The sequence below is a fragment of the Stomoxys calcitrans genome, chromosome 4, assembly GCF_963082655.1.
Source record: "Stomoxys calcitrans chromosome 4, idStoCalc2.1, whole genome shotgun sequence".
NCBI lineage: Eukaryota > Metazoa > Arthropoda > Insecta > Diptera > Muscidae > Stomoxys > Stomoxys calcitrans.
Window position 1 is genome coordinate 18334757 of NC_081555.1, and position 15026 is coordinate 18349782.

The 15026-nt window shown below is 39.3% G+C and overlaps 1 protein-coding gene across 2 annotated transcripts in view; it reads left to right on the forward strand.

Annotated features, from left to right (window-relative positions):
* Positions 1–15026, forward strand: part of LOC106087900 (reticulocalbin-2) — a 125618-nt gene that overhangs the window by 91745 nt on the left and 18847 nt on the right. Inside the window, exons 1-4 of one of the 2 annotated variants that reach the window (XM_013253105.2) lie at positions 6954–7039; positions 7123–8116; positions 13141–14002; positions 14114–14257. In XM_013253105.2, coding sequence (XP_013108559.2) covers positions 8114–8116; positions 13141–14002; positions 14114–14257 — 1009 coding nt within the window. In that variant the 5' untranslated portion in view covers positions 6954–7039; positions 7123–8113. Of the gene's footprint in view, positions 1–6953; positions 7040–7122; positions 8117–13140; positions 14003–14113; positions 14258–15026 lie in introns of those variants that run through there. The other variant, XM_013253104.2, reaches the window with a different exon arrangement.

A 15026-nucleotide genomic window follows, 5' to 3' on the forward strand; every position in this document is an offset into this window, starting at 1 on the left:
GGCGGTGCCCGTATTCTACTCCCAAAAACCTTTATTTGAGCTCCATAATGCGATGGTCAGTAAATAATTTTTTAAAAACTTTATTTTCCCTTTTTCAAGTTTTTTGCCTGTTAAGGCTGGTACTATATTCGTTTTTCACAGTTGAAACACAAATTTTTACGGTTACTTTTTTGAAACACTACAAAAATCTCAATAAAAACATAATACTTTTTTTAATTTTTTTTTTCATAATTAATGAGGGAATGTCCTACTGTATGAAATAAGCAAATTTTTTTGCTTCAAAATCTATTACCTTAAAAAAGTAATCACGAAAAAATATCGCGAAAAAATGAACATAGTACCAGCCATTGGGGCGAAGATCATTAAATTTTACATTTTCTGTTTGTTTCTCTTTCGAGACCAGCCTAATGATCGGAGATTCAAATGGAAAGAGGAAAGCCAAAGATAGCAACACACACCAACCACTATGGGACGCGTTTCGTCTTAAGTTAAAAGACTTTTCAACCATACTAAGTGTGATGGCTTCAAGGGCCGTGCGTTAGTTGGACAACCCTGTCTATTAGCTTTTTTTAGGGGGGTTGTTTTTTTTTTTTTTTTTGGGAGGGTGGTGGTGATTAGTTGGCTGCCTGTAACTTAGGGGCAAGTTTTAAATATCAGAGTCGTACTTTACTTTCAAATACCTTTCATTTGATACCCATATTGTGCCAATCGGTAAACATGCCCGTTTGGTTGGGGCGTTCCCCCTTGGATTGCTTGGCCCCAAATTGCCATCAAATTACAACCAACAAATTTTCTCTAAAACGGCCCAACTATCTTTGGTATTTTCAAAATTAATTTAAAAAAAATCTACTCGATAGCAAAAAAACAATCATTGGTTATTTGATTTAAAGCCTTTGGTATTCATCTGTCCCACCCCCCAAAAAAAAAAACACTTTCAACTTTTACCATTGTGATGGCACTTTAAAGCCCTGACATTAGGGTAATTTGAGTTACAAATCACTGCTTGCGATAAGTAAAATCCCATACAGGTGACAAAACAATTAACAATGGAACATTTCCAAAACAATGGGAAAGCGAAAAAAGTTGCAAAACAAATACCATTTAGAGAGAAAAAAGGAATTTTGTAACAAGTGTAGCCAAGAAGAGGAATTGTAATACGAAAATAATGTATGTAAAGACTCTTGGTGGCAAATGTGATGCAATTTCTTAATTTATGCCAATATTCATATGTTGTTGATATCATGGGACTTGTGTCGGGTATTTAAATAATATTTTTTGAAAACAAAATGAGCGCAACATTTGTGTTCCTCCATGGAAGTCTTTTAACCTTATCTAATGTTTGGGTGTATTGGAAGGTTGCGCACATTATTTATGTGTTTAAAAACGCCTCTATCATTTGATATGAATTTAAATATTATCGTATGCTAATAATTACCCATGACTAGAGATGGATATTTATTGGGTAAATACCCAATTAATAACTATTCTATATGCACTACCATGGGATGGGTGTATACTAATCTAGTCGTTCCGTTTGTAACACCTCGAAATATTTGTCTAAGAGCCCTTACAATCCGCAATTATTGTCCGATTTGGCTAAAATTTTGTATGTAGTGTTGCGTTATGACTTCCAACCACTGTGCTAAGTACGGCCCTCATCGGTCTATAACCAGATATAGCTCCCATATAAACCGATCTCCCGATTTAACTTCTGGAGCCCTTACAATCCGCAATTGTTGTCTGATTTGGCTGAAATTGAGCATTTTGGTTTTTGTTATGACTTCCAATAAGTGTGCCAAGTACGGCCCACATCGGTCTATAACCAGATACAATAGCTCCCATATAAACCGATCTCCCGATTAAACTTCTGGAGCCCTTACAAGCCACAATTATTGTCCGATTTGGCTGAAATTTTGCAGATAGTGTTCTGTTATGACTTCCAAGAACTGTGCCAAGTTCGGTCCATCCGATTTCGATGAAACTTGGCATAGTGAGTTCTGGTAAACCCCCACCCTTTCTGTGAAGTGTGGTCCAGATCGGACAATATTTGGGTATAGCTGCCCTATAGACCGACTTCCCGATCACCAGATATAGCTTATTAAGGACATGAAAGATCCGTTTATTACCCGTTATTCTGTTAGCCGTTCTTGTCAAATGTGTTCTAGATCGAACAATATTTGGACATAGCTGTCATATAGGCCGATCTTGTGTATTGATGCTATAAAAGTGTATTGATGCTATAAAAGGGACATTTTTCACCCGATTTCGATGAAATTTGGCACTTTGAGTTCTAGTAAACTCACCTATTTTTTGAATTTGGTGCAGATCGGATGATATTTGGATGTAGCTGTCATATAGACCGATCTTCCGATATAGAGTATTGAGCCCATAGGAGGAGCATTTTTCATCCGATTTCGATGAGATTTAGCACAGTGAGTTTTGGTAGACCTCTTCCCATTCTTGTAAATTGTTGCCCAGATCATATCATTTTTGGATATGGCTGACATAAAGACCGATCTCCCGACATAGGGTATTCCTGAGCCCATAGAAGTCGTACTTTTCATCCGTTTCATGATGAAATTAGAAACAGTGCGTTTGGTACCGCTCTACACCTTTTTGTTGAATATCGTACATATCTGACCACATTTGGATGTAGCTGCCATATAGAACATATAAGTTTTATACTGATAGTTGAGTATTGAACATAGTTTTGACAGAACTCTACACCTTTTTGTTGAATATCGTCCAGATATGGATGGATATATACAATATATATGGGTCATGTGCCCGACACATTTGTCTTACATGCGTTGCCCTTAAAAATATGAATTGACGCATGCTTTGCTGATTGCCAAGCTATCTGGCATTTCCTGTTAATCACTAGAGAAAGAGTTATTTCATAAGTTCTTATGAATCACCAATTCCTAAGAGCAATCGCAAAAGAATGCACTTAATATAGTTAGAACACTACACTTTAATGAATCAATAATGCATCACACACATTCTGATCTCTAACGAAGAACTCTTGATATATTGCTAATAATGGACATTGTCATAACTCGAAAAGATGATGCCATAATTCGTTAAGAACATTGACGAGTATTATGCAGCGAAAGAAGACATTTGCCCAAGCTATTCGTGTTAAAAGGCAAGGGAAGGGGTTAAAGATGGTTATAGCAGAGCATAAATTACCATTATAAGTATCCCAATTAATCCTCTATTGATAAATGGTTTAATGAACATTGAAAGGATGCTTAACATTAGTATTTTAATGAATTTTTAGCAAGTAAAAACTTGCTAAAAATTTACACACATAAACTTAGTTGAAGAGCACATGTATACTTTACTACGAAGTCAGCCAAAAATTTAAACTTCTAGGGGCCGCAGAAGACTAATTGGGTTAATAATCAGTTTATATACCATTTCTAGAACTCTACGAGCAACATTTCACCCAATTCGTAAAACAATAGCGTCTTTCAGGGCCACAAGATGTCAAATGGCCGCTATATCAATTTATACACCGATGTGAATTTTACTTGGTCCAGTTGTTGGAAGTCATAATAAAAATTGTGCAAAATTTCCTCCAAATACTATCAAATCCGGAGGTAGGTTTATATGGGAGCTTTATCAGGTTAAAGAACGATTAGAACCGAAATTAGCAGGGTTGTTAGAATTTGTAACAAAACACACTAGGTACAAAATTTCAGCCAAATCGGACAACAATGGCGGATCCCCGAGCCCTCACAAAGTCAAATCGAAGGACCACTTTATATTGCATCACTATCCGTATTCTTCTTATGTACAACTGGCACCGCCAGCGCTTTCCTCGCCATTATCGTCCGGTGAGAACTCCACGAGTCCTAATGTGATCACTTCGGTTAAAGTTCCATTTCACATGGTTGTATCTTTTATTCGATGCAGCTCTCTGTACAAAATTTCAAACGAATATTTATTAGGCCACTATCGTGATTTCTAGATCAACTAAAAATGTCAATGCGATCAAGATCATTAGGGTCTCAGAACAATATTTCGAGGTGTTACAAACGGAATGACTAGATTAGTATACATCCGATTCTTTGGTGGTGTGTAAGTTTGCTGAATATCTCTGTCTACATCACATTTCTTTGGTTGATCTACTTTCCGTTTGGAGTTTTGCTTTAGGTCGGGGAGACCGATTTGTACTCTACTTGTAAATAGTTTTCATTTGATACCCATATTGTCCCAATCGGTAAACATGACCGTTTGGGTGGGACATTCCCCCTTGACCCAAATCTTATCGTCTTATGACCTCCTCTTAGAACGCTTAACCACTGATGAAGATTCGAATATAACACGGTCACCTCCGGTGTGAACTCTGTTTTTATCCCTTCGGAAGGCTTTTAACGACCTTCCTTTCAGCCGCTGATGTTGAAGTGAAATATTTCAAACCAATTTTCATAGGCATTCAATAGAAGTGGAGTATTTCGGGGGTATGTATCTTTTGTATATTGGGGAGATGGGTGAGCATTCCGCCTTGAATGCTTGACCCCAAATTAGTTTTATGAAATCCTATCCATTAGCCGCTGATGATGATATTTAGGGTTTTAAATTTAACAAGGTCATCTTCGCTGTGAACTCTGCTTTAATTTTAGCTATACATACCCTGTTTAAAATAGTTCCTATAATCATGGTTGGCCTACTCGCACTTTTGGGGGGCTTTTGAGAGCTCCACAAATTTTTGATATCAAATTGCTACCCGGTCGATCTATTTTCATTTTGGGATTTTTTTTTTTGGGTGAAGAGGCCCCCATTCATCTAGGGCAACATTTTTGTATTAGATTCGTACACTTGATGCAAAAAGCATCTAGTTGATACCCATATTGTTTCAATCGGTAAACAAGCCCGTTTGGGTGGGGCATTCCCCTTAAAGCGAAAATTTGTCTTATGAACTCCTATCAGACTCCTCATGTCATCAAATTGTTTTTCGTTTAGCCACTGATGATGAAATTCGAGATTTCAAATTTAACACGTTCACCTTCGCTGTGAACTTTGCCTTAAATTTAGCTTTGCAGACCCTATTTAAAAAAGTTCGTATATCTTAGTTTGGCCTCTTTGTCCTTCAGGAAGGCTTCTAAGTGCTTTCCAAATGTTTGATATCAAGTTAGTATTGTAGTTTCATAGAAGTGCCGTATTTTGAAGAACGGCATATTTCACTTTTGGAGGTTTTTTAGATTGGGTAGGCCTCCAGACATCTGATGCCAGATTTTTATATCAGTTGCATACTCTACTTGCAAATACCATTCTTTTGATACCCATATTGTCCCAATCGGTAAACATGCCCGTTTGAGTTGGGCATTCCCCATTGAACCATAATTTGTCTTAAGAACTCCTCTTAGAACCTTCGGTGCGAACTCTGCCTTTTTTCCCTTCGGGAGACATTTAAGTTTTTTTTTTTTTTTAAATTTAAATTTTACTAATTTAAAAACTCCGTTTGGAATTTTTTTCAGGTTGGGGAGGCCCCCACACATCTGTAAACAAATTTTTATATCAGATTCGTACTCTTCCGGCAAAAAGCTTTCACATGATACCCATATTATGCCAATCGGTATACATGCCCGTTTGGGTCGGGCATTCCCCCCTTGTTTGGTCGAACCCAAATTCGTTTTATGAAATCCTATCCGTTTAGCCACTGGTAATGAAATTTGAGATTTCGAATTGAACAAGGTCACCTTCGGGGGGAACTTTGCTTTACATTAAGCTGAACGAACCCTCCTAAAAATAGGCCCTATTTTCCTTTCGGGAGGCTTTTTTGCTACTTTATTGTCGGCATTCCCATTTCCCTTTGGGGGATTTGTTTTTAGATTGATAAGGCCCCTCAGACATTGGCAAAAATATTTCATTTGATGCCCGTATTGTCCCAATCGGTATACATGCTCGTTTGGGTAGGACATTCACCCTTGAACCAAAATTCTTCTTATGAATTCCTATCAGACCCATCATATCATCAAATTATGTTCCGTTTAAACAATGATAATGAAATTCAAGATTTCGATGACCCTCAGACATCTGAGACTAACTTTTATTTTTTTTTTATATCCGATTCGTACTCTTCTTGTAAAAAGATTTCAATTGTTGCCCATATTGTCCCAATCGGTAAGCTTGCCCGTTTGGGTGGGGCATACCCCCTAGATTGCTTGATCCCAAATGCGTCTTATGAATTTCGATCAGAGCCCACAAAAGCTAATTATTTTCCGTTTAGCCACTGGTGATGAAATTCGAGATTTCGAATTTAGCCTTACATTTAGCTATAGGGACTCTATTTAAAATAATTCATATGTTCGAGGTTGGCTTACTCATCCTTTGGGAGGCTTTTAAGCCCTTTCAAATTCTTTAAATCAAATTGGTACTCTATTTCATAGGCTTTGTATAAAGAGCCTTATATTCCAGGTCGGCTTACTTTGGAGTTTTTGTTTTAGGTTGGAAAGACAACTGGGGCCAAATATTGATATCAGATTTGTTTTATACTCGAAAGAGGCTTTCATTTGATATCCATATTGCGCCAATTGCCAAACATGCCCGTTTGGGTGGGGCGTTCCTCCTTGGATTTTTTACCCCCAAATTCAGTCAGACCTCATATCAGCGAATTGTTTGCCGTAGCATTGTTAAAATAGCAATGGATTCGAAGGGTTGATTTTCCACCGTTGCCTTCAATATAGGAGATAGGAGAAGGTGCTCATAATTTGGATGATACCATTTGGAATTGCAATGAACTTATAACAAGTCCTAGGCTCTACAGGGTTAAATCTACTTAAGTTGACATCCAACGGTTATGTTATATAATACACTACATATAAACCTAGGCATTCCACCCCTTCCTTCTCCCTTTTTAATAACCGCCATCAACAAGCGACATATACTACGCAATATAAACAAAGGCACCTGCATGTATGTGTAGGTATTAGAATTTTTGAATTTTTAAATTCAAAATGCCTCAAAACAATTAAACATTTAAATAATATTTTTTTTTGGAATTAAATTTTCCAATAGAAATTTCAAACACGTATACTAAGCTCCATTAATTATTCCATGCATATAAGCCATTACAATTTTCCAATTTCATTTATAAATATTTTTGTTTTACAGACATTTTTTGTGGAGCAACATCGACCAAGAGGCGGAAAAATCATACCAAACTAATCAATGCCCAACAAAATATGCAAATTCATTATTGAAGCAGCCACAAGCCACATACATAGCATACGGCCCAACTGAGTCAACTTTGGGTGAGAAGAGAAAAGGTATTTTTACTGGCATTTATCTGGCAACGTCATAGAAAAGCCAATGGCCAAAGTTACTGAAATCATTTGGGTGGAAAAATTCAATTAAGTATTTAATACATAGAAAAATCTTATGCCCGGCATGCATGCATGCAGCTTGGTTTTCATGTCCCTGAAGTTGTAACGAGCGATGAAATTTGCATGACCTCTATTACACCAGCAAAAAGGATTGCATAGCAATGCAACTATATTCAACGAATAGTCCAAGAATAACAACAGCTACACCATCATTTGAACCTCAAAAGTCTGCAGGAATAGCAGCGCCAGCAACGTGCTCATCAGCCATAGCTGGGAATTTTATTGGCAATTACTAACAATTGGCATTGACATCAACGCCCAGCTTCCGTCAGTTTTCCCATTTCGCTGCCACTCACTCATTCGCTCTTCTGCATGCATAGAAACACATAAATATTTGAACTTCAATTGACATTGTCGAAACTGGTTTGCTGCAAATAGCGCTCCAACAAAAGAGCACTTCTTTTAGGAATCCACCAGCACCATCAGACCTCCCATTGTGACCACTTAAAGTGTGCATTATTTTGGTATTACCCACCCAAAGGTGTCCTTGCATACAACTGCCGCTTTTACGGAAACTCTGTACCGAAAATCAACGTCATTTAACGCCTGTTGCTCTTAATTATTGTAATTCGATTTAGTTGAACGACATTGTATTGGAAAATTTTATTATCAGCCAACGAAATCCATTTTATACCGCCAAGTTGGAAGGAAAACGGCTTTTTACAGCAGTTAATAATTTTTTCACTGGTTCAACATTTGCCAGGGAAATCAAACATCTAATGGTAAGTACATACGAAAAAAAAACATAAAAAATATATGAAAAATTTACAAAAAAACTCAAATTTAAGGAACTATTATTAACTGCAATTTTCCAAAAAAGTATATTTTGGAATGAATTTCAACACCCAATTCTATTAATGCCGAAATTTTAATAACAATTTTTTTTTAAATATTTGAAGGGGAAAAATTCTTAGTTTAAAGTGTTTTAACTCAATATAAAGAATATTTTCTTAATATAATTGATTTGTAACTTAAATGGTAGCAACTAGAGGTTCAAGACCTCATATGTCCACGTATGAGGCGTATGGTGCATGAGAATATTCCCAAAGACCTATTTAATTTAATTAATTTAGTTTATAAATTAATTACATTAAGGAAAAAAATCGTTCACCAAAGGAATTTTTTCCTTGAAATTATTAAAAATTTCTATTAACTTTATCGCCCATTCTTTGGGTATTTTTTTAGCCATTTAATTTATTTCATTTAGGTTATAAATGAATTACATTAAGGAAAAAATTCCTAATATTAAGTAAAAAAATCATTCACCAAAGGAATTTTTTCCTTAAAAATGTCAGCTAAAATGGATAAAAATTGCGCTTTTAGGGGCTTAAGATCTCATATATAAGTTAAAAACATAAGGTCAATGTGCAACCTAGGGCTGCGGAGTCTAGCCGGGTCGGAGTTGGAGTATTAAGAAGGAGTCGGAGAGTCGTTCGGAGTCGGGGCTAACGTGCTCTACTCCGAACCAAACTCCGCAGTTCTGGTGCAACCCCTAACAACCCAAATTTATATGAAATATCTAAGATATCTATTAAGTCCAAGGCATTGGACTCTGGGCACTGTTTTGACCTGATTAAACCCTTAAACGTCTTGGGAGTACCGTCATCTTGGGGCCAAGTATTAAACATATGGTCCATGTGCAAACTCCAACGAACCACATCTGTATGAAATATCTTAAAAATCTGTCAATTTCGTGGCCAACGATTCTAGGCACTGTTTTGAACCTTAACAGACCTGGGACTACCGTCTCAGTATAACGTGGTCTAGTTTGTTATTTTTTTTTTTTGTCCTAAGAGAAGCATATCCCAGAATGCTTGCTCCATCCGTGCCAGAAATGAAGATCCTGGTTTACCTGCCAGACTTCGTATAAGCGAATTGTTTTCCGTTTGGCCACTGATGATGAAAATCAAAATTTCGAATTTATCACGTTTACCTTCTCTATGAACTTTGCCCAAAATTTAGCTATATGGACCCTATTTAAAATAGTTTGTATGGTCCAGGTTGCCCTTGTTTTCCTTTCGGGAGGATTTCAGATGCTCTCCAAATTTTTTATATCAAATTGGTACTTTATTTCAATAGGCATTCCATAGAAATGCCATATTCGCCAACTATTTTCCTTTAGCTGGTTTTAGATTGGTGGGGATTACCCTCAGACATCTGAGGCCAAATTTTTATATCAGATTCGTACTCTTCTGGCCAAAAGTCAACAGTTAAACATGCCCGTTTGGGTGGCGCATTCCCACTCAAACCAAATTTGTCTTTAGAGTCCCCTCATAATGAAATTCAAGATTTCGAATTTAACACGGTCACCTCCACTGCGAACTTTGCCTTAAATTTAGCTCTACGGAGCCTATTTAAAATAGTTCGTATGGTCCAGGTTGGCCCTCTTTTCCTTTCCTTTTACATAGGCATTCCAAGGAAGTGCCATATTATCCCGGTCGGCTTCTTTCCGTTTGTATTTTGGGATTGGGGTGACCCTCAGACATCTGAGACCAAAATTTTTTCATCAGATTCGTACTCTTCTGGCTTATTGTCCCAATCGGTAAACATGCCCGTTTGGGTGGGGCATTTCCAAACGGGCATGTTTACCGACCTTCAAATATAAGCGTTCGCATACGGGCTGGGGTATGGTCAGGCTGCGGGCCCTTAAATATAGCATGGCTTTTCGTTGGAGAAAAGCAGCAGCACTCTCACCACAAGCTAACGGCTGCGGCTCAAAGTTGGGGCCGGAATGTACCGCGATTTACATAGGTTTCTGTTTTCACAATCTGTTTATTGTGTTGGTAGCAACCGTGCTAAGGGTCTTAGGGAAAACCCTTCGTTGTCGAGAACTGGAAAGGTATTTGGGTGTACTTGGCCTTTTTAAGCTAATGGTTGAGGTTCTGAGTTGAGGCCGGGACGCACAATGTCTTGGACGATGTCTGGGTGATGTGATTCAACACCTGTTGCAGTATTTTTACCTTCGTACACTGACGTCCGAGTCGCCGATAAGGCCTCTCGGCTATTGTGGGGATAAGGAGCTTATGGCTGGGGTTCTGGCTTTAGGACGCTATACGCAACGCACTTGGTACGATACTCCCATCTTTGAACATAACTCTTGGATCAGACCTAAAGCCTTAATGGGCTACGGCTGAAATTTTGAAACTATGACGGTAATCAGGGTGCTTTGACAAGGTAGTCAGCAATGACCAGAGAAGGAATGCGGATTTAAGATTTAGTTTTCACAGTCTTTCTTATTATGTAGATAACAACCGGACTTAGAATCTTTGGTCTGTGTGCAGGTAAAGTGAGTAAAGACCTTAAGGTAATATAATCGACGAGTTAAAGGTTAAGGCTAAGTACAGCACCTTCACCTATGCACACGGACTATCGCTTCAGAGCTGGGGTCTCTCATTTCGGAGTCGGGGCTAACGTGCTCTACTCCGAACCAAACTCCGCAGTTCTGGTGCAACCCCTAACAACCCAAATTTATATGAAATACCTAAGATATCTATCAAGTCCAAGGCATTGGACTCTAGGCACTGTTTTGACCTGATTAAACCCTTAAACGTCTTGGGAGTACCGTCATCTTGGGGCCAAGTATTAAACATATGGTCCATGTGCAAACTCCAACGAACCACATCTGTATGAAATATCTTAAAAATCTGTCAATTTCGTGGCCAACGATTCTAGGCACTGTTTTGAACCTTAACAGACCTGGGACTACCGTCTCAGTATACCGTGGTCTAGTTTGTTATTTTTTTTTTTTGTCCTAAGAGAAGCATATCCCAGAATGCTTGCTCCATCCGTGCCAGACTTCGTATAAGCGAATTGTTTTCCGTTTAGCCACTGATGATGAAAATCAATTTAAAATAGTTTGTATGGACCAGGTTGCCCTTGTTTTCCTTTCGGGAGGCTTTCAGGTGCTCTCCAAATTTTTTATATCAAATTGGTACTTTATTTCAATAGGCATTCCATAGAAATGCCATATTCGCCAACTATTTTCCTTTAGCTGGTTTTAGATTGGTGGGGATTACCCTTAGACATCTGAGGCCAAATTTTTATATCAGATTCGTACTCTTCTGGCCAAAAGTCAACAGTTAAACATGCCCGTTTGGGGGGCGAATTCCCACTCAAACCAAATTTGTCTTTAGAGTCCCCTCATAATGAAATTCAAGATTTCGAATTTAACACGGTCACCTCCACTGCGAACTTTGCCTTAAATTTAGCTCTACGGAGCCTATTTAAAATAGTTCGTATGGTCCAGGTTGGCCCTCTTTTCCTTTCTTTTTACATAGGCATTCCAAGGAAGTGCCATATTATCCCGGTCGGCTTCTTTCCGTTTGTATTTTGGGATTGGGGTGACCCTCAGACATCTGAGACCAAAATTTTTTCATCAGATTCGTACTCTTCTGGCTTATTGTCCCAATCGGTAAACATGCCCGTTTGGGTGGGGCATTCCCAAACGGGCATGTTTACCGACCTTCAAATATAAGCGTTCGCATACGGGCTGGGGTTTGGCCAGGCTGCGGGCCCTTTAATATAGCTGGGCTTTTCTTTGGGGAAAAGCAACAGCCTCTCACCACAAGCCAACGGCTGCGGCTCAAAGTTGGGGCCGGAATGTACCGCGATTTACATAGGTTTCTGTTTTCACAATCTGTTTATTGTGTTGGTATCAACCGGGCTAAGGGTCTTAGGGAAAACCCTTCGTTGTCGAGAACTGGAAAGGTATTTGGGTGTACTTGGCCTTTTTGAGCTAATGGTTGAGGTTCTGAGTTGAGGCTGGGACGCCCAATGACTTGGACGATGTGTGGGTGATGTGATTCAACACCAGTTGCAGTATTTTTACCTTCGTACACTGACGCTCGAGTCGCCGATAAGGCCTCTCGGATATTGTGGGGATAAGGAGCTTATGGCTGGGGTTCTGGCTTTTGGGCGCTATACACAACGCACTTGGTACGATACTCCCATCTTTGAACATAACTCTTGGATCAGACCTAAAGCCTTAATGGGATACGGCTGAAATTTTGAAATTATGACGGTAATCTGGGTGCTTTGACAAGGTAGTCAGCAGTGACGAGAGAAGGAATGCGGATTTAAGATTCAGTTTTCACAGTCTTTCTTATTATGTAGATAACAACCGGACTTAGAATCTTCGGTCTGTGTGCAGGTAAAGTGGGTAAAGACCTTAAGGTAATATAATCGACGAGTTAAAGGTTAAGGCTAAGTACAGCACCTTCACCTATGCACACGGACTATCGCTTCAGAGCTGGGGTTTCTCGACTAGTCGTGTTCAGGGTGTGGAATCCTAAAACTGTACTCTCATCAGGAGCTCATGGCTAGGTTGAAAAGAGGGTGCAGATATTAATCCGCCCCATGCCACTATGGACATACACCTAAGCAAGCTCATGGCTAAGACTCTGCGTTGGGGTCGGAATAAAACACGACTTGGTTGATGGCTGGGCGATGTGAGTGAAGACCTATCATGGTATTTTCACTTTCGAACACGTACGCTAGAGTCAGAGCTGGGCCTTAACTTGGAATTCTCCTTAACCGACCAGATAGGTGGTTGTGGTTTACTGAACCAAGCCATTCTCAAACTCCTACAGAAGGGATGATAGAACCTCAAAGCATTCTGAACTGTATTTTAAAATTATCAGCTGGCCGCTGCGGATCAGCTGATATTGTCATGACAAAACAGCTGATTTCAATATTGAGTTACAGTAATAAAATGTAAATCCTCTTACTTTCGCCTTATTCTTTCCAGACACGTAATACATCGGTAAGTGTCGACGACACTTCAGAAGTATCGACAAATGTTGACCAACAACTGCCCACGGCTACGGGGGATGAGCAACACTCAGCTGATCCACAAGCTGCAGCGAATACACACAATGAACAAAGCACATCGATAGCATCGCCACCGAGCGCATTGGAGGCCAACACAACAAAAATGACGACGAAACGTAGGCGTTCGCCGCGTCAGCGTAAAAAAGACTCTGAACATGGCAGCGTCGGCAATGTCACACAAGCATCCGGTAAAACTGAACAACAGAAGAGTGGTAGCAGTAGTACAACTTATCGTAGACAAAGCAGACATCAACGAACCTCTAGGAATGCCTCCGATCCCGATACAGATTCGTCGTGTGATTTTGCCTCCAGTGCGTCAGGGCAAAGGCAGGAGCAACAGTCAAGACGTCATTATAAAAGTATACCCAATACCACGGTTACTTCGGTGGAGGAATACACCGAGGACATTGTGTACGAGGACAACGATGAGGATGAATTCAATGGCAATGGTGGTGGTGGTACTGGCCAAGAAGAGCAGGACGAGGAGGAAAGTGACTATGATGACGAGGATGAAGAATACGATGACAGCGACTATGGCGAGTATGATGACAACGATGAGGATGTAGATGATGAGGGCAATGGAGCCGAAGACGAGGAATACGATGATCGCTTTGTAGAGACTTCAACAAAAGCCAATAAAAAACACCGCAGCAAGAAGGGCAGCAGCACAGGTAGCAAACGTAAAGCGAAAACACGTCAATTCACAAGCCAGCGATCTGCATCTAATGAATCATATGAGGCCGCTAGCGGTCGTATCATATCGAAAAGTCAAATGAGAGGTAAGTAGAAAATATTTCTACACAATTGTTTTGTTTCGTTTTAATATAATTTTTTTTTTATATTAATTAATTGTAATTTTATTTTGTTTTTGATTTTTTGTTTATTTTCAGAATTCCGCGAAGCCTTTCGTTTATTTGATAAGGATGGTGATGGTTGCATTACCAAAGAGGAGCTTGGTACCGTTATGCGTTCATTGGGTCAATTTGCCCGAGTCGAAGAGTTGCAAGAAATGTTGCAGGAAATCGATGTTGATGGTAAGTAATAGCAAGCAGAAGAGAAGTGCCCTCGGATCAAGCCTTTGGAGAGGACAGTACAGCTGTAGTAGACCAAAAGTAGCCTACATATGATAAGGATGGTCCAACGAAAGTAAGGGCAATCCCTGGCTAGCGCACTTAAAACACTGTAACTGTCCATTAAAAAACCCCAGCAGAAGCGATGATGGAATCTCATTCACTTTTAGTAGACCCATTCGTTGCATCCCTGATCTTTGAGCCGATAACAAGTAACAAGTAAAAGCGTGCTAAGTTCGGCCGGACCAAATCTTAGGAACCCACAACCATGGATTGTGCTAAAAATTTATACAAAATAAATTAAGTTGTAGGGCATAATTTTATTCTACATGCCAAACTGCTGTCAAACCAGCAAAAGTTAAAGCATCTAGGAATCGAAAAAGGATGATCGAGAAACCGGTTTGCATGGGAGCTGTATCCGGCTATACACTGATTTTGGCCGTACATAGCACGGTTGTTGTTAGTCATAACAAAACACTACATGCAAAATTTCAGCCAAATCGGACAAAAAATGGGGTTTGTATGGGTTCAAGAAGTCAAATCGGGCGATCGGTTTAAATGGGAGCTATATCAGGTCATAGACCGATTTGAAACGAATTTGACACAGTTGTTGAAAGTGGTATCGGAACCCTACATGCAGAATTTCAGCCAAATCGTACGAAAATTGCGGCTTTCAGGGACTCAAGAAATCAAATCGGGAGATCGGTTTATATGGGGGCTATATCTGTTTATT